The sequence below is a fragment of the Hydra viridissima genome, unplaced genomic scaffold (genome assembly GCF_058129835.1).
Source record: "Hydra viridissima isolate aposymbiotic clone 2 unplaced genomic scaffold, HvirCarnegie_v1 scaffold_10, whole genome shotgun sequence".
Classification (NCBI taxonomy): domain Eukaryota; kingdom Metazoa; phylum Cnidaria; class Hydrozoa; order Anthoathecata; family Hydridae; genus Hydra; species Hydra viridissima.
The window spans coordinates 14,444,555-14,463,541 of NW_028324309.1; the positions used below are offsets into that span (position 1 = coordinate 14,444,555).

At 28.9% G+C, this 18,987-nt stretch overlaps 2 protein-coding genes across 3 annotated transcripts; both read right to left on the bottom strand.

The window, feature by feature from the left end:
- Window positions 1-1,270: 1,270 nt before the first annotated feature.
- LOC149883255 (uncharacterized) lies at window positions 1,271-4,891 on the bottom strand. The gene is made up of 9 exons (XM_090101124.1): window positions 4,722-4,891; window positions 4,394-4,536; window positions 3,503-3,626; window positions 3,093-3,165; window positions 2,593-2,700; window positions 2,445-2,465; window positions 1,906-1,950; window positions 1,765-1,824; window positions 1,271-1,651 (listed from the first exon to the last, which is right to left on the bottom strand). The coding sequence occupies exons 1-9, from the start codon at window positions 4,791-4,793 to the stop codon at window positions 1,359-1,361; spliced, it is 939 nt and encodes a 312-aa protein (XP_089957250.1). The 5' UTR covers window positions 4,794-4,891; the 3' UTR covers window positions 1,271-1,358.
- A 6,373-nt stretch (window positions 4,892-11,264) lies between these two features.
- On the bottom strand, window positions 11,265-15,665 carry LOC145181744 (uncharacterized). 2 transcript variants are annotated; one of them, XM_090100384.1, is made up of 8 exons: window positions 15,648-15,665; window positions 14,070-14,244; window positions 12,694-13,904; window positions 12,436-12,590; window positions 12,098-12,341; window positions 11,901-12,005; window positions 11,613-11,786; window positions 11,265-11,411 (listed from the first exon to the last, which is right to left on the bottom strand). In XM_090100384.1, exons 1-8 carry the CDS (start codon window positions 15,648-15,650, stop codon window positions 11,337-11,339), a joined length of 2,142 nt encoding a protein of 713 aa, XP_089956510.1. In that variant the 5' UTR covers window positions 15,651-15,665; the 3' UTR covers window positions 11,265-11,336. The 2 variants fall into 2 exon arrangements, with proteins under 2 accessions (XP_089956510.1, XP_079913026.2); XM_080056900.2 differs by lacking the exon at window positions 15,648-15,665 and adding an exon at window positions 14,656-14,901 and having other exon boundaries at window positions 14,070-14,383.
- Window positions 15,666-18,987: the final 3,322 nt, after the last annotated feature.

The window sequence follows — 18,987 nt, forward strand, 5'->3', positions numbered from 1 at the left end:
TAACACATTAAAAACAGGAACCAGAAGAAATAGAGTATAATTTTGTTCTTTGAAAATCTTATTTTTTCTCTACAAAAAAAAAAAGACGATAAAACTTTTCGTCTTCATGAATAATACTTTTTTTTTAAAAAAAAAAAAACAACAAAAAAAAAACAAAAAAACAAAAACAGAGATCTTTTTTGAAATAAAATGTTAATACTTATTTTACGTTTTAAAAACCAGAAAGGTAGTTGCCGATAAAAGGCATTTTAATAAGAGAGTTAAAAAAAAACAAAAACCAAATAAATACATTTAAAAAAGAAAAGCAAAAAAAAAAAAAAAAAAAAAAAAAGCGCGTTATTTTAACTCAAAACTTTGTTCTAAATAAATGCACTTGTAATAACTTACATTTAAATAAATTATACTTAAAACCTTTCGCCACGTCACCACATCGCATTTAAACTTTTCATCTTTTTTTTACACTTAAAACAACGAACATCACAAAACTCACATTTAAAGAATTGACGCGAGACAAAACCTTAGGACATACCACAAAACTTTTTTTAAAACCTTTGAAACTCACAGTTACAGATTAAATACGCAAATAAGAGCAAACGAATTGACTAAAATTCGGAACAAAATTGGACAATCATTGCAACGGAACAAATAAACGGATATTTACAACACAGGTTAAATATTAATTTTTGTATAATAGTGGACTTTTAAAATAATAGACATTTTTATATAATTTAATGAACAGTCGTCGTTCAGTGAAAATAAATATAAAAATTTTTTAAAACTAAAAACGAACGGTTAGCAGTTATTTTTAAAAAAGAATGTTTTCAAAACAATATTTAAAAACTTGAAAAACTTTTCATAAAAGACGCGTTAACTAAAATTCCAAAACTTTCCGATTTTTATCATTAGAGAAAAAATTGTTTTATAACATTCTTAAAAATATAAACAAAATAGTAACAAAAATAAAAACATATTTGCCACAGCCAAACATATCGTATATCATTTTAACGCCATATTTAAACTTCATAAAATAATCTTTAAAAAAATACGTTTAATAAGGGTCAGAAACATATAAAATCTATTTGCTCAATCTTTATGTTCATGAGAGCACGAAAAAAAAAGGAAAAAAAAAAAAAAAAAGCGCTCTAATAGTAATATGCAGACGTACGCAATGTAGAAAAGAAGAAATTCAGGGAAGTGTAATCAACCCCATAAAAAAAAAAAAACAAAAAAAAAAAAACAGCAGAAAATAAAATTTATTTATAGAAAATAATTTTGGTTTTATGTAAAAAAAAAAAAAAAAAAAAAAAAAAAAAAAAAAAAAAAAAATTAAAATAAAAAAGGTTCAAAATTTAGAAAACTTAACATGACGAAGAACTTTGCAAAATAGATAAAACTTTCTTTGCCATAGTCTGCTTACCCATGTCTTCTAGGGCGTTTGACAGATCTTTGTATGTAACTTTCTGCTCTGAGATCAGAAAGCCATACAAACCATCAGGATAGCTTTTATGGCTTAGATTGAGGATAGTTCTATAAGGCAATCCTAATTTACCCGCCAGATCTTGCCAGCTGCCAGATGTATTAAGTTCTTTATTTAATTCGCAAATTAAATCATAATTTGTTTTATTCGAAAGAGGTACATTTAATAGACGCTCTATACAACAAAAAAAAAAAAAAAAAAAAAAAAAAAATGAAATTCCATAATAAAACATCTAAAAAGAGAATTGTTCACAAAAAAAAAGCATTAAATAGTATCATTAAAATTACCTTCACTGGGTGAATAAACAATACGAACTCTTTTGTTTGGAATTGGAAAATATTGGTTAGCTGAAACAAAACAAATAGGAAATGTTTTGCAATAGAACTCACAAACAAAAATATGAAAACCAAAATGTAACAAAACCATACCTCCTATATTTCTTTTGTCCAAAAACTTTGATGGCTCTATTAAATCTAAAAATCATCAATAAATAAAATGCAAATAAATAAAATATTCTTGCCAAAGAGAGACAAATAAGCTCTACAAAGGTAAAAATGCTGACATGATTTATTTTGATTTGGAAAATCATGCCACTAAGGCTCTCACAAATGTTTCCTTCTAAACTTGTATACTTAGGGCATTAAAGGCAAAACACAAATAAATTTAAACTAAAGATGCTTCAAAATGAAACTGAAGCAGGGTCTACTGAAGTTTATATCTACTAAATGAATAAGTTAATGATAAAAGTAAACACAAATATAATTTTCTAATAAACTTTCTGGAATGATCTAATCTGTAAAATAGTCAACCAATATAAATATTAAGCAAACTATTTGACAAACTGCTAAAGCTGCTTATGGTACAAAGCTAAAATACACCGATTTATCAGTAGAACTTTATTAATATTAGATCAAAATAATTAAATATAAAAAGAAGAATAAAAGGCATCAAAACAATCAAAACTTACCTGGTTTAATTTCTGCTCTTTCTAAAAACAAAAATTAAACTTTTGTTAAGCTCATTTCACATTAACAACATGTGAATATGCAAGTAAAAATTCTTCACAAAAAAATCCTGGTGGGTCACACATTCTGATCAAAAATACTAATGCTTACCTAACGCATTTTCTCTTTTGCGCCGCTTAGATCTTTGTATACAGATACAGACCACCAATCCAAGGATTAAAAGACCAAAAATAATAGATCCACACAAAATAAATATACCTTTAAAAAAAGTGAAAAAAGACATTAGTTATCAAGATCCTCCAATGTCAGGGTAACACCATGACATTTTATGCTCATAACTTCCATAGAGTAAACTAGAAAATCACTCAAAGTGATGTTTGAAACCAAACTGAAGGACCTTCCTTCATTATGCAACAAAAAATTGGATAAATATTTCATATCTTCACTAATGCCATGTGCATACTTCACAAAACCATATTTTAATAAGTTATTTTCATTTATTTTTGTACACAAATGTCTACATCTATTTTTAATACAGCATTTTTGTTGCCTCATTTTAAGGTAAGAGTTTTTATGTTGTTACTCAGATTTTAACTGAGGCAATTTTTTAGTATAACAAAAATACTAAAAATTAAAATATTAAAAAATACTTTTGTTGCTTGAAACATTAGCAGGTGCCACTGTTGAAAACTTCCTACACATATTATCAACAACTTCTTCATCCTAAAAAGTAAAATTAAGCTGTAAGATAGATGCAACTTTTAAGTTAAAAAATAAAATAAATCAGCCACAGACATAGGTCAATTCAAGCTCTAACTGCTGAGGAACAATCTGCTGAGCACCTCAGAGTTTTGAGAACAGTAAAATCAAAACAAATTCTTGTTTGCCATCCTAAAATTATCATACTAGTAAGAAACTTGTAAGATATTCAAAAGGAAATTCTTTATTCTGCTTTCACAGAAGCTTAGAGTAATTTGTAATTTTGCAGTTTATTAGTACTTTTTCTTTCAGAATTTCCAATGAACTTTCAATAAAAAGACAAAAATTTTTAAAAATATACCTCGCCACATTTGCGGCATGGCTCTTGTTTGTCATAACGAAAACCAGGAGGACATGCACAAACAGTGTCTGCTAGACTAGTGCAATTAGATACTAATATCTCTTTCCTTTTGCAATCAGCACATCTAAATACAAATCAATCAGCACATCTAAACACAAATCAGCACATCTAAACTCAAAATTTTAAAAAGAGCTGCTGTACTTTGTTCAAAATACAAAACAGATAGAATAACTTAACAAGTAAAAAAAAGTAATTTTTAAAAACTCACATTCAACAAACAAAGTACAATTTTAATATTAAAGCCTTTAAAGCTTTTAAAACTTTTTAATGAAATTTTAATATTTGCACTTTCTACAAATATTTTATGCAGCCACACAAAATTACATTTTTCTAAAGCCTCATGAGATCAATGCAAAAAGGATTGTTCCCTTATTTTGCTTGAAAATAAAACTAATATAATATTTACAGCTTGAGTGAAGTTTTTAACAAATAACTAATTTTAGAAAACTTATCAAGTATGGTGTAAATTAGTTCTAAGTAGAATGTGAAGTTCTGCATTTATATTTAGTGCTTTACCAATGTCAAAAAAAACTATATCCTTCTTCTTCTAAAGCTTAAGGTGTGTGTAAGTATGAGACTTTATTTTATATAGAATATTTTTTAGGAACTCTTACTTGTAAATCAATATGAAGAGGTTTAAAAGTCAATTAAAATATGCTACATGGTTTTACAAATGATATAAGAATGCAAAAAACAGAAAAAAGTTCTTTTAATGTATTAATATGACTTCACTTTATCATGATTAAATTTGCATGTAAATTTTAGCTAACAAATTTATCTTTAACTAAATATTAACTTAAGACATTTTACCAATTTCTCAAGATTACCTACCTCATACAAGTGGTATCGTTATTAAATGACATTGCAAAAGTCCTTGGTGGACATGCACCACAGTTTGTAGGAAAATGGTCATTGCAATATTGGACAACTCTTTGTCCAGGGGGACACAAATCACAATTCATTATATTTTTACTCTAAAAAGATTAACAAACTCATGTTGGCAAAGAAAAATTAAAAACTGAGTCTAAAAAATAATCACGGTTTAACATTGTTTATTTGAAAAAAAAAAAAAAAGAAAGTAATGAACACAATCTAAAGTCAAAAGAAGAAATATTTATTTTTCTAACACGCCAATTAATATTATAAAATGAGAATATACCTGATAACGACTTAGAATAAATACAAATGTAGCAAATATCTTATAAACAGTTGTTCTCATTTGCTGAAACATCTTTAGTAAAATAAAACCTGAGGTTGCGTAAAAAATTTCCCTCGGAAAACTTTTTATTGTGAAAAAATGTCAAAAATCAACTAACTGTTCATTTTCTACAAAAATGACATAGTACTTTTTTTAAACAAACAGATAAATAGCTGTGAATGTCAACAGATGAAGTAATTTGTTTTTTTTTAAAACATTACTTTAAAAGCTGTAATACAATTTAATTCAATTTAAGATATTTAACAAATCTATACAATAGTCAATAAGTAAATTAGAAATTATAATTCAACAAAATAAATTTATCTAACTTATTAGTTATTACTTAATTACATACCTACTAGTTTAATTATTTGCTTATTTCATTGTATCATTTTATTTAACTAAAATAAGCTTTATGCATTAGAGTATTACATATACATATATACATATATATGCATATGTATACATACTATATGCATATATATATATACATATATATATATATATATATATATATATATATATATATATATATATATATATATATATATATATATATATACTTTATTTTAGTTTGATGAAATTACTTTATTGGAATATTTTGATTATATATATAAACTTATTAGTTAACTATGTATAAAATAGAGTAAGATTTTTAATTACAATGTAAATTACAGAAGTTTTTGGTGATTCTACCTACAGAAAATCAATTCATTAAAAGATAGATGGCTTTCACACCCTTTATAAACAGAAAATCTTTACCATTTATTAAAACATTTAATTGTTAAGTAAATCTATTAGCAAATAAAATTCGGGAGATTTATCAATACGGAGCTAATAACTTACACACTGATTTTGGAATGGCACGCCGTCAGAAAATATTTTGCTGATGCAAGCAGCTCTTAAGGCATGCCCAAAACAGATGGTTAGTGGTTTTTTCCCTTGTACGCTCGCTTGTTTCTGTAAGGCTCTGGATGGCTTCTAACAAATCGCACTTCTAGTATTAGACTTAAATACATCAAAATGTGGTATTATAATATAATTTGGCTCAAAGAGAACGTGTGCAGTGAAACCAGCAGAACGAATTTAATTAATCTAACATAAATTTAAATTAAAAATTGATTCGTTGATAACCAGTAGAAATAGCAGAAAAACATGTTAGCTAAACGAGTTATATATAACGGTCTTGATTATCATATTTAATAACTATGTTATGTGTATATACATTATGCAGCATGTTGCATGTTTTTGACTTTTTAAAAAAGTAACCTAAACGTACCCTATGAGATGGTTTACAGTTATTGTTATAAAAACATTGTTATAAAAAATAATTTTATAGTTATAGAAAAAAATTAAAATTGATGTTGATAGAGCTGATCAGAGATTTGAGCTTATTTTTATTTTTATTATTATTGCTATTATTGTTGTTATCATCATTATTATTGTCATTATTATCATTATTGTTATCCTCCTCCTCCTCCTCCTCCTCCTCCTCCTCCTCATCATCATCATCATCATCATCATCATCATCATCATCATCATCATCATCATCATCATCATCATCACCATCATTATTATTATTATTATTATTATTATTATTATTATTATTATTATTATTATTATTATTATTATTATTATTATTATTACTATTATTATTATTATTATTATTATTATTATTATTATTATTATTATTATTATTATTATTATTATTATTATTATTATTACTATTATTATTATTATTATTACTATTATTATTATTATTATTATTATTATTATTATTATTATTATTATTATTATTATTGTTTTTATTATTTATTATTATCATTAATATTATTATTGTTAAGTATACTCTTTCAAATAAATTTATTTTAAAGCACTACTTAAAATGCCATATGAAAGTCATTTAGGATAATAGACACCAGATGAAACAAGCTTGTTTTCTAATTATTTCCTCATACAACTTTTTTTTTGTGCAGCTGACCATATAGAAGATGCAAATTGTTTTTTAGTTATCGCAGTAATGCAGTTCAATATATTTTGTATGAACTACTTTTTATGCTATTATGCTTCTTACAGCAATATATTTAATCACTTTTTCAGCTATTACAACATCTACGGCAAAGATAATTTGAAAATTTAATGGATCTGGTGATGTGGCAATGTGGTGATATGGCCGAAAAAAAATGGTCAGTTGGATAACAAAAAATGGGCAATCTATTGTTGGTAATTTTATTGTTCCTCGAAGGAAGTGCATTTGCATAATGTTAGCAACTTAGTAATGACAAGAAAACCCCCTCTGCAGATATTTAGCAAACTATACTGGATATTTTAGCAGTCGACAACTTCAAAATCTTTGAGTAATTCAGAGGTCAAATGGAAATTGGAAAAGAGGCATACTTGACTAGATTACATCAACTTTTGCAATTAACAAAAATTATCAAAGAAAAGCTATTATATCGGGCATTTGTAACTGGAATGTTAAGAGAAATATCAAAACAATGAAGAGCTCAAGTAAAAATTTTTGGAATAAAACTAATTGATATATCACAAATGTACAAGTGCTCATGTCAGAAGGAACTAAAGATGAGTGCATAATAATGTGATAACCTTGATAGAACATTTTTATCCAATAAAAAGCCTTCAACTGTCAAAATTGCAGAATGGTGCAGAAAAGATGAAATATCAATGAAGAAATAAAATATTCTCTTTGTGAACAAACCGACCACATTGTAATGTTCTGCTCGTTTGCAGTGTCTCAAAACATATTTTTTCTTAAAGCTATCACTTTTCTTTGATTGTGTTTACAAAGAAAAATTAACAGCTACTTAGCAGTTTATATAAAAACTATTGTTACTGCTTCTTCTTCGTTACATCATAATTTTATAAAAATACTTGTAAATATAAAAAACAATTGATAAATTGTATTATTAATAGTTATTAATAGAATTAAAATTCCCGCTTTGTACTTTAAAATAAAGATTTATGACTTTGTCCATAATGAGGAATATGGTAGAATTATCGTTTTTTGGTTCATAACCAAATAATTGTTCTTAAGTTTTTGACTATAGAATTACAGTTTGATAATAGTTATTAATGATATAAATAAGCAATGTGTTCCTCATTGAATATCAACACTAATGTGCTCTTTTTTTTCTGTTAAATAATAATTTTTGTTATAATAAGCAAATTGGTTTAAATTTTCACAAGTTTGAATTTAGAGTTTTGACAAGTTTTTTATCTCGATAATGACTCGAAAAAACTGCAAATTATTAATTTCCAATTGTTACTTGGGTGCTCATTTGGCATGTTTATTTCGAAACGGAAAAAAACATCACTAAAGGCTGACTATTTCAGGAAATTTGTCATGCTAGGAAGTAACTAATCACTATAATTCTTAAAAAGGAGAGATGTTTGTCAGCTTCAAAACACATCTTTTCGGCTCTTTTTTATAAATTAGATGCATCACGGAAAAAAATTGCAGAGAAATTGAAAGTCACCAAGGAAGCTGTGTAGGCTATTTTAAAAACATATAAAAGAACTAGTAACTAAAAATGCAGAAAAAGCATTGGAGGACCTCGCGTGACCACAAAACGAGATCACTTGTTAGACAAGAATTTTTTCCAATCGGTATATAATCCTCTTGTTTTGTGGTCACACTTCACCATATCTAGCTTCTTTTTTAATTTTTGTCAATCAACCAGAGGCTTCTTAAGAACATTAAGTAATCCTGGCTGTAGTTCCACTCGTGGGAACCATTGAACTTATTTGTAATAATCATCAACCCTGCTAATCCATAAGCAAACGAAACAATACTTTGTATCCCTTTGCAAGCCAAGCAAGAAAGTAAGCATCTTAAAATCACCGCAAACATCCCATTTGAATTAAGAATAACTAATTTCGTCAAGAAGTTCTTTGACATTATCATAGTCTTCTTTTTTCTGTACCGAGTGTGCAAGAGGCAAAGATGGATGTGTATTTCGATTGTAGAGAGCACTACTTCGAGACTCCGTTTTGAGCAATCTATGAACAGTCGCGATTGTGCAGAATCATGCTCGAGTCTAAGAGAAGTAAACAAACAAGTCACATCTTTACAATAACATAGATCATCACACAAGACATAAATTTACAGTAAATTTCCAACTCTTTATGTCGTTACACACATATCCTGGAGTCTTTGCCTTGTATTCCATTTCATCAGCCTTGATGAGAGAGGTTGAGCTCCTGGTTTAGTAAGACCTAAATCTCTGATTAAATTATCTAGCTCACTCAGATTTGGAAAATGAGGCTGAAAAGTCGTTATTGGTACAAAAGCTATCTCCATGTCTTCGCTACTGTTACTTGTTGACTCTTGAGATGAAATGTTCATTACATCTTCCTTCGTAAAAGAACGAAAAAATAACATACAGCAACTTCAACATGGTCATAAATAACACTAGCGTTCAAAACTTCATTAAAAAATAAATACATAGTAAGTACTTCATGTTTAATTAAATTAAATGTAAGACTTTTGGAAAGTATAATGAGAAGTGTACTTATGTTTTGATTGGCTCATGGTTTGTCCTGATCACCTTTCACGATCTTATGTAATACCTGTTTTTTGTCAATTTAATATCCACATACATAGCAAAAAATATATAGAGGATTTCGATATTCTAGTAGCTCTAGTAGCTATTATGAGAAGAACAGAACTTAATCGGCACAAATACGGATATAAAACGTGTTAGTTACACATTTAGAGCTTAAAATGTTTTAAAAACAAATTATTTTGGTCTTAAGCGCAAACTTTAAATGCATATTTGATAACAGGCATGCAAAACATTTTTTTATGAAAGATTTTACGAGGAGGAAACGGAAAGCCTCCTTACTAAAGTACCTATTAATGACGTATTTTTCCGTTTACAATATATGTATTACTATCTTGTAACGCAATACTTTTCCAATACTAATCCAACCCTCAAGGCTGCGAGAGAGGCACACTAACATGGGCGTATGGGCGTTCAGTTGCCGGTTGGCGCTAAAAACTTTTTAACTTTGAAACGGTTAATGATAAGAAAAAAGTTTTACATTTTTGGAATTAGCAGAGAAAATTATTTAACAAATAATAAAAAAAAATATACAGTGGGGAAAAATTTGTAATATTGTGTGATCGGCCGATAAAAGAAAAGAAAAAATTAGGACGATTAACATATGGAGAAAGTCCCTTGGACTCGTGAATTTCAGTTTCAAATATCTGAGTCGAAAGATAGAGTTTTTATTCGTCGATGCAAAAACGATCATTGGAAAAGTTTTCAATGTACATCCATAAAAATGCCTGAGGTTTTGTTTGAACTGCTTCGGAATAAAATTCCTTTTGAAATAATATTGGGATGATTTTGAAAGCCTTTGTATCAGAATAGGTATTCTATCTACGAATCCAAAGGCTTGAGGCATTTATTGAAATATGTACTTCATTTCTGATTCCTTAGGAGAATCAATAATTAATGGTCAGAGGTAATACATAATGGCCTTACATACCTCAATGAATAATTGCTGTGCATTGAAAAAAGTGTCATCCATACAGATTTTTTTATTCTTTAATATAGACAGCATCCTGCTTCCTTTTCAAGATTTATTGCTTTTATTTTGTAAGTAAACCCGATGTTATGCAGTAAATTAAATTACACTAGGATTGTTTTGGTCCTTAACTTTATTGACAACGTTTTCCGCTATTTTCAGTTCGATCAACAGAAATTAATGTTTGTAAATAAAAAAGTTGATTCAAGCAGGTGGGGTGTAATTTACATGGGAAAATTTTTATTACAACGGAACAAATTTTTTCATGTAATTAGCTCCTCAATTAGGCGAGGAGTTTTAATTTAAGGTGCACCATTGATGGTTGAATTTAATTCAGATACGTCGTAGTTTATTCAAACTTTAAAGCAATGCTGCGAACTGTGTTTCGGAAATTAGATTTGTATATTTATTTCAAAGAAAATGGGAGACCTAAATATGGAATTTATTTGCACTTAAATATTTACAGTAAGAATTTAACCAAAAATATCTACAATTGGTCTAAATGGCGGCAAAAAATTATGGCAAAAAATGTAAATGTCCATTTCGTGTGGGACATGTATACTTTAATATGTTGATTATGGGATTATGATATTTATGCGCCTGTTCATAGATATTTCGATACCTCTATGTATGTATGTATGTATGTATGTATGTATGTATGTATGTATGTATGTATGTATGTATGTATGTATGTATGTATGTATGTATGTATGTATGTATGTATGTATATATGTATGTATGTATGCATGCAGGTATGTATAAATATGCATACAGATACATGTATATATACATACATGCATGTATATATACCATGCATACTCATATATATATATATATATATATATATATATATATATATATATATATATATATATATATATATATATATATATATATATATATGCCCACACATAGACACCAAAAATTTATCTTCACAATTAACTGCCATCATTTTGTTATAAAAATTTAATTTTACTTTTAAACATATTTTGATTGATTTAATATGCTTGGTTTAATTACAAATTAGGACTGGAGGAAAGGATGTTGAAGGAGTTGATCAACTGACTGTCTCTCACGCTTGTCATATTTTAGACAGACCTGAAAGAACAAACTTCAGTTTCAAAATAAAATTTAATAAAAACAGAAAAAAAACATTTGCAACAAATTTAAAAAAGCAAGTTACATTCTATGGATCAAATCATCATTATTGACGCTAACATTATAGTAGAAGTTGTCTTTATGTAAATATAATAACAAACTGTTTAAATCTAACAAATTAATATAAAACTCATAATTCACCTTTAAGCAATGTAGAAGGTTTTTATCACGTATTCCAGAAAAATCAATTTCATCTCCACGTTGAATTGCTAACATCTTTGCATTTTGATTTCTAATATGCTGATATGGTGTTTTTTTAAAAATCATCATGTATAAGATACATCCTAAACTCCAAACATCAGATTCACGAGATATCTATGATCATAACAATTTTCATTATAGTTATATTAACATACTATATATGTAGGTGTAAAAGATGTAAACAAATTAAAAGTAAAGATATATAATTTAACATTTGAAATAACAAACCTTTGAAGCACCATTTGCATGGTTAATGTCAGGGTTGAGGGCTTCAGGAGGCATGTAGTTCAATGTTCCCATCACACATTCCCGTGTAATACTAGTCTTATTTGCCTAACAAAAAATTTGAAAAAATTTTATATGCAACAGAGCTTAAATGTACATCTGTTATAATGCATACACAAAGCAGAACTGTTCAAACCAACCTGAATTCCATTTGCTATCCCAAAATCAATTAGCTTAAGCTTTTCACCAACAAGCAAGAAATTAGCTGGTTTTAAATCTGCATGAACAACACCCATATTATGAATTGCAAGAACTGCTGATAACATTTGCCTCCAGAAATCTTTTAACTTTTCAATAGGTAAAACTTTAACTGTTCTGAGAATGCTTGCAAGATCCCTATCACCTTTCTCCATAACAATAAGTAAGGAATCATTGGTCTTTTCCCTTTAAATTCAAAGATATTAAAAAAATTAACAAACACAATTTATACATTACAGAAAAGACTAAATACAATGCATAAAACCATAAGCATAATCACCAGTCAAAAATGCGTATAATATAAGGATTGTCTTTCAACTTTTCCAACCATTTGATTTCACTTAAGTATAAGTCTAACATGCATGTGTCAAGCTCTTCTAAATGCACTCTTTTTAATGCATAAGTCTCACCGGTTGAAGAGAATACTTCAAAAACCTAATTAGTTAGAAACTCAAAGAATTGACAAAAGAAAAATCATGAACAAAAATTACAAAAGTAATATTTATCATCAATTAAAAAACGTAACAACTTCCCTTACTTTACAAGAACCTCCTTTTCCAATAAAAGAAACCCTCTTGTAACATCTCCCATTTACAAAAAAGTCTTTAGATCTCTCATTAGGATTAATGCATGTGTTTTTTGTTTCATTCAAGCCTTCTTCAGTTAGTGTCCTTATTTGAGGAGATGGATTCAATGAAAGATTACATATTTTTTCAAATAAATTCTCTTCAGTTTGTATTTTAAGCTTTGCATGATCTAAATTATTTTCTGATTTTAAAGTAGATTCATTTTTAAACTGACTTTCAACTAAGATATTTTGTTCAATATGACCACTTAATTCTTTTTTGACCAAAGATGAACAATCTGGTGGTTTAATGGATATATTCTGAAATGTTGAAGACATTGACACTTTATCATTATTACAACTATTGTCACATAAAACAGATAATGGAATTCTTTTTCTATTATTTGAATTTACAACATTTTCAACAGGTTCAATATTATTTTCATTTTTAGAGTCAAGTAACCTGATTGAATCATCTTTAAATACATTTCCGGACAAATCAGATACTTCTTTTACTTCTTCCTGAGAATGGCTAGCATAAAGGAATTCATCAGTAGGAATTCGTTTCTTAAGAGCTTGTTCATTGTTATTATTACATACTAAACCACTGGAAGCTATAGACCGACGCATAAATGACTTATTTCTTACAGAATGATCATTACTTGCTACTTTATTAGGAACACTTACAATGTCATTTTCTTTGTTTTGGTTTGGTGCAGGAGTTTTACAATCTTGAGTCTGTGAATTCAGAGAAGTCTGATTTTCAAAAACAGTACTCAAACGTAAACGTTCTGTTTGATTTGCATACTCCAAATCTACATTGTTTTTTTTGCTTAAAAAATCAAAATGCTTTGGTGTTTCAAAAACTATATTTTCTCGAGAACGATTACAATTAAATAAATCATGTGGTGTGCTTTCTATAATTTTAGCAGTTGAAGATTGGAATTCAAAAAGTTTTGATGAATCTTTCTCAAAAAAAGGAGATAAACTTGGACCATGGCTTTTTTTCTGTTGATTATCACCAGAACATAAATTTGATTGGTCTTGTCTTCTGAAATTTTCACATGGACTATTTGTTCCTTTAATTAGAGCAGATGTTGATCTCGTTTTATTTACTGACCTAACTGGTAATGACCGAGCTGGGAATGAAGATAAACTCTTTGAGGAGTGTAGAACATGGTTTTCTAGAAATTTCCCAATGAAATTTGTTAGGTAAGCATCTATTAAACTAGAGAAAACTTTGTATTTTAACAAGGAAACTATAAATATTTGACTTGTTTGATATTTGTAAAAGTAAACTTTAGTTTAAAAAAAAAAACAAGATAAATACTCCAAATCAAATAACTTACCTGGTTTCTCTGGAGATACAGTTTTAGAATTTGTAAATGTACCAGTATCAGTAACATCACATAGTGCTTCATCCCAAGGATCAGTTATGCCATCAAATAAATTTGCAATGTTGTTTTTTATATTACGATAAGCTTGGGTCAAGAGAATTTTTGGAGTACGACCATCACATTTTCCCTTAACAATAATAGTTCGTGCATTATCTTTGTTATGTCTATATTCAAATTGGGCATAGTATACACAAACAACAGCACAATCTATGTCCAGACTATTTGCATTAATAAATGTTTTTCGAGCATTCTCTGGAGCAATATTACTAGAAAAAAAAAACATAAGTAACAGAGAAATGGTTTTTTGATCAATTTAATGTCTGGAATGAGCAATGCAATACAAAATTTTTGGCAGTTAAAAAAAAAAATCCAGACATAGTAAACAAAAGAAAAAAAGGAATTTAGTGTTTTTCTAAAGTACAAACAACTCTCCTACAAAAATACAGGAGTAAAATAATCTTTACTGAAGACTTTATTTATAAACTTATTAAGAGAAAAAATGCTCTAACAAAAAAAACTTGAAATCTGATTTAAATACCTCTGAAGATTTGCAAAACCAACAAGTAACTTTTTGTATGCCTTGGACTTATTTTGAGAAATATTATTTAGAGCAGCAATATATATGCTTTCAAGAATATCGCGATCACATTTGCTTTTCACTTGATCAACAAAATAAAGCCAATCAGTAGCTTGACTTCCATTTTCAATAATTTTTTTTATTTGAAATTTTATGTCCATTATTTTATTTATATGATTTCTAAAGCTAAATGCAGTGCAAATTAAAAATTTTGTTCTGATTATTACTCTTATACATATATACATATATACATATATATACATATATATACATATATATATATACATATATATATATATATATATATATATATATATATATATATATATATATATATATATATATATATATATATTTGTATGTATATATATATATAAAAAGAGTAATAGTCAGAACAAAATATGCCGCCGCTCAAGACTTGATAATCAAAACAATACTGACTTGCCACCATTATTAGACATCTGCCGCCAAAAAAGACGAAAGTTATCACTTGAAACGTAAAATGTATTTAAAATGTATATTTGTGTATATTTTGTTTATTTATATCATTCATGCATACTCATGTTGATTTTAGATGTACTAAAAATGTATTAAAAATGTATTTTTAATTTTATATTACTTAAATCGATTTTTCTCTTGCTGCTCTAGTGTATATATATACACTTTATACATACATACAGATATATATATATATATATATATATATATATATATATATATATATATATATATATATATATATATATATATATATATATATATATATATATATATAATCAGTAAATTTGCAGTTAGCCATGCCTATCGATTATTGGATTTGCAACTTTTCGTTATAATTCGGCATATTAATTGAGAATTACCAGTACAGATAAATATCAGACATAGGGTTTGATATTTAAGTGCCAATAAATTTGATAAGTTTATGCTAATCAAGACTTGATTGGAAAAATTACCATTTAAAAATTATCGACGCTGTGGCTTTTTATCATATTTGTATTACTACAAGCATTAGTGTGTTACCGTTGTCGTTATTATGTTTGGTCTCGCACCTTTCGCGTCGTTTTAAAATTTTCGGTAGCGTCGTGTGTCTCAGCCATAGAATATTTTGTGGAATTCAACATAATCGCTTTAAGTTTGTGTATTTTTTTTTCAACTATTTTAATTGAAACCGAGCAAATTACTTTTTCTGATTCTGACCAATCCGTCACTCGACATAGAGTGAACTTTTTCTATTGGTTCTTTTATTCATGTAAAGCATTAACGCTATAAACATTTAATGACGTACAAACTTTATCAACATCAAAATACCACAGATAAATAAAATTGATCATTGGCTTTTGTAACATAATGGATGTTTTTCTCATCGGGTAATTTGGTCACAGTTCTGATATAGTGCAATTGGTCACAGTTCTGATATAGTGCGAAGTGACTTAGTCAGGCAAAAATCCATGATTATTTGGTTACCAGTCCCGTAGGAACGACAAATGGTTGAGAGGTTGCAAGAGGGGGATATACTAATCCACATGTTTTGTTTTTTTTTTTTGGTTGTTTTTGCGCTCATTTTTTTACATTTTTTGGTTCATCAGAGTAAAACTCCAGCATTAGAATTTTTAAATGTAAAAATTCATCGTCTCAGTAATAAATTTACGGTTTCTGAATTTGCGACAATTTTCTCTACACCTTAGTTGTAACTTCTCTGTTTATCAGTGCAATTCTCTACTATGTCCTCAGTTTTATCGTTCGGATGCAAATTAGTTGCGCAATTGTTCAATTAAATTAGTCACCTTCATTTTGCAACAATTTTTTTTTACTACTTTTTTTGTAACTAAACAAAACATTCACCGAGAGAAAGAAAACAAATTCTTTACAAACAAAACAATTTTTAGTTGTTTAAGTTGCCCAGATAACATGAGTGCTGCCTATCGAATAAATATGAGTGCTGCCTATCGAATAAATGAACACCTAATGAGTACCCAGGTTCTGGTGGCTCAAGGACAAAATCAATCACATCTCTGTTGTCGACAAAAGATCTCATGATGTTTTCAAGATGAAAGATCTCATCGATGTTCAGTTCAACACGGGGTTTTTGAACATCGGAATGAAGAAATGGTCAGGACCGTTAATCAATCATTAAATGCACAATTGGTTCCACCCAAGTTCCATGCTAGCTTTTTTTTTTTTTTTAAATATATATAGGGGAAAGTGGGGTAATATGGGATACTTAATTTTAACGACCTATAAAAATGAAATTTTAAAAATTAATGTTGTTGCTAATAGTCAGTTAGTTTCAATAGCTATCAAATTCATTTCTGTAAAAGATGAGTCTGAAAGCTTCAATACACTTTGAGAAAATTTAATAAACAGAAAATGTTTGGGTATCTCTTATTACCCTCAAGGGTGGGGTAATATGGGACACCTGATCAATGTCAGCTAAGGATGGTAATAAGTTATGCAAGATCTTATAAATCAATAAAACAAAACAAAAATTTATAATAAAAAATTAAAACAGCTTTAATATTACAAAAAAAGAAAAGATTAATAAAAAAGAATTTCAGTTTTTAATCGCTGTCAATGCATAAATCACATTTAAATTCATCTTCATCAGCCCCTGCACATTCTGTGTGGGCCCATTTTCTGCAAGTTTGTCACATGACCCACTGCTCTCCTTGGCCATCTTCCGAGAATAAGCCAATACAGTATATACGTGGAGTGTCATTATCAACCATTAACGCACTCGTCATTGTTGCGCCTGTTTGTTTTGACTTTATTTTCGGCTGAAAAAAGTTTTTTTTTTAATTTTAATTTTCCTTTTGTCTTTTCATTTTTTTCAGCCTTCTCACTAAGCGATTGTTTGTAAGGGGAACTTGTCAGCACGGCAGTAAATCCCTTACGCCTTCTGGTTCTGTTCACCCTTTCTTTGGCTACGGGGTAAGGACTTATGTCACTAGCCAACATGGGTGTATCACTAAAGGTGCTGGCCACTGGCGGATGTTGCGATTGAATGGTTATCTCACTTTCAGGGCAGGCATTTTTGTTGTTTCTGCCGCTTTTAACTCCCACTCCTCAAATACATTCCTATTCACTGCCCAAATTCCAGTCTTATCCATTAACTGTTGTTGCGAGGCTGGCAGTGCGCAGATAGGCCTTCGCAAATATAGAAGTTATTTGGAATTCTGTGACGATTCGCCCAGGATGTGAGCGGAGCCACATCTGAATCTCGGAGTCATAATAAGTAGTTAACGGCTTCATAAATGCAACATCAAGAGGTTGCATTCTGTGAGTGCAGTGCGGTGGGAGAAAGATAATTGTTATAAAATGTTGTCTAGCCAAATTGATGGCCTCTAAATTCTTGGTATGTGAGGTATGACCATCTAATATACGTAAAGCAGGGCTTTCCTGACTAGGCTTTACACATTCAATGAAATGTCTGAGCCATTGGGTAAACAATTCAAGTTGAATCCAGCTCCAGTCTTATGACAGGCATAAGTAGATCCTGCTGGTGCGCCGTCTATTAACTCCATTTTCATGCGCTGCCGAGGAAAAATAAACATAGGTGGGATATATGTCCCAGATGCACTCATGCAAAGTATTGTAGTAACCAACCGTCCTCTTTCAGCTGAAGAAAGGATGCCAACTTGTTTTTTCCCTTTCAATGCTATTATTTTGGCATAATTGGACTGGACAGTGGTAATGCCCTTTTCATCCACATTGAAAATTTGATGAGGTTTAAATTTCTTCTCATCGATTTCCCTTTCCAAAAGGTTAAAAAATTTGCCCACATTTACTTTGCTAAATGCTGTAGCTCTTGCAATGGAAGTAGATTCTGGAGTTCTTACAGATAAGTGTGAATGTCGTCTTAAAAACGATGCTAGCCAGTCTTTTCCAGCTCTTTCTTTTGCAGAGTTAAAACAGTTGGGAATACCGTTTATTTTTGCAAGCTGAAAGGCCAGTCTACGGACATCTAAGCTGGTAAGACCAAAAAGCCTGGCTTCCATTTCTACTATGTAATCAGCCAGATCTGACTCAAATTTGGAAGAGAAAATGGGTTTTCGTCCAAGTAGGAGACTGGTCAATTCTTGTACTGGATAATCGTTGCATTTTACCTTGCGTTCTAGAGTTGACCGAGGGACATTGAAGACTTTGCTAGCTTTTAGATAGCCCATTTCTTTTTTTCTAACGGCATTAATAGCTGCTGTCATAGCTTCTGCTGACCACTGTTGCCTCACTTTTTTTTTTCAAATGTTCTCGGCATCTAATAAAATGACCAAAAAAAAAAGAGTGACAACTTTTATA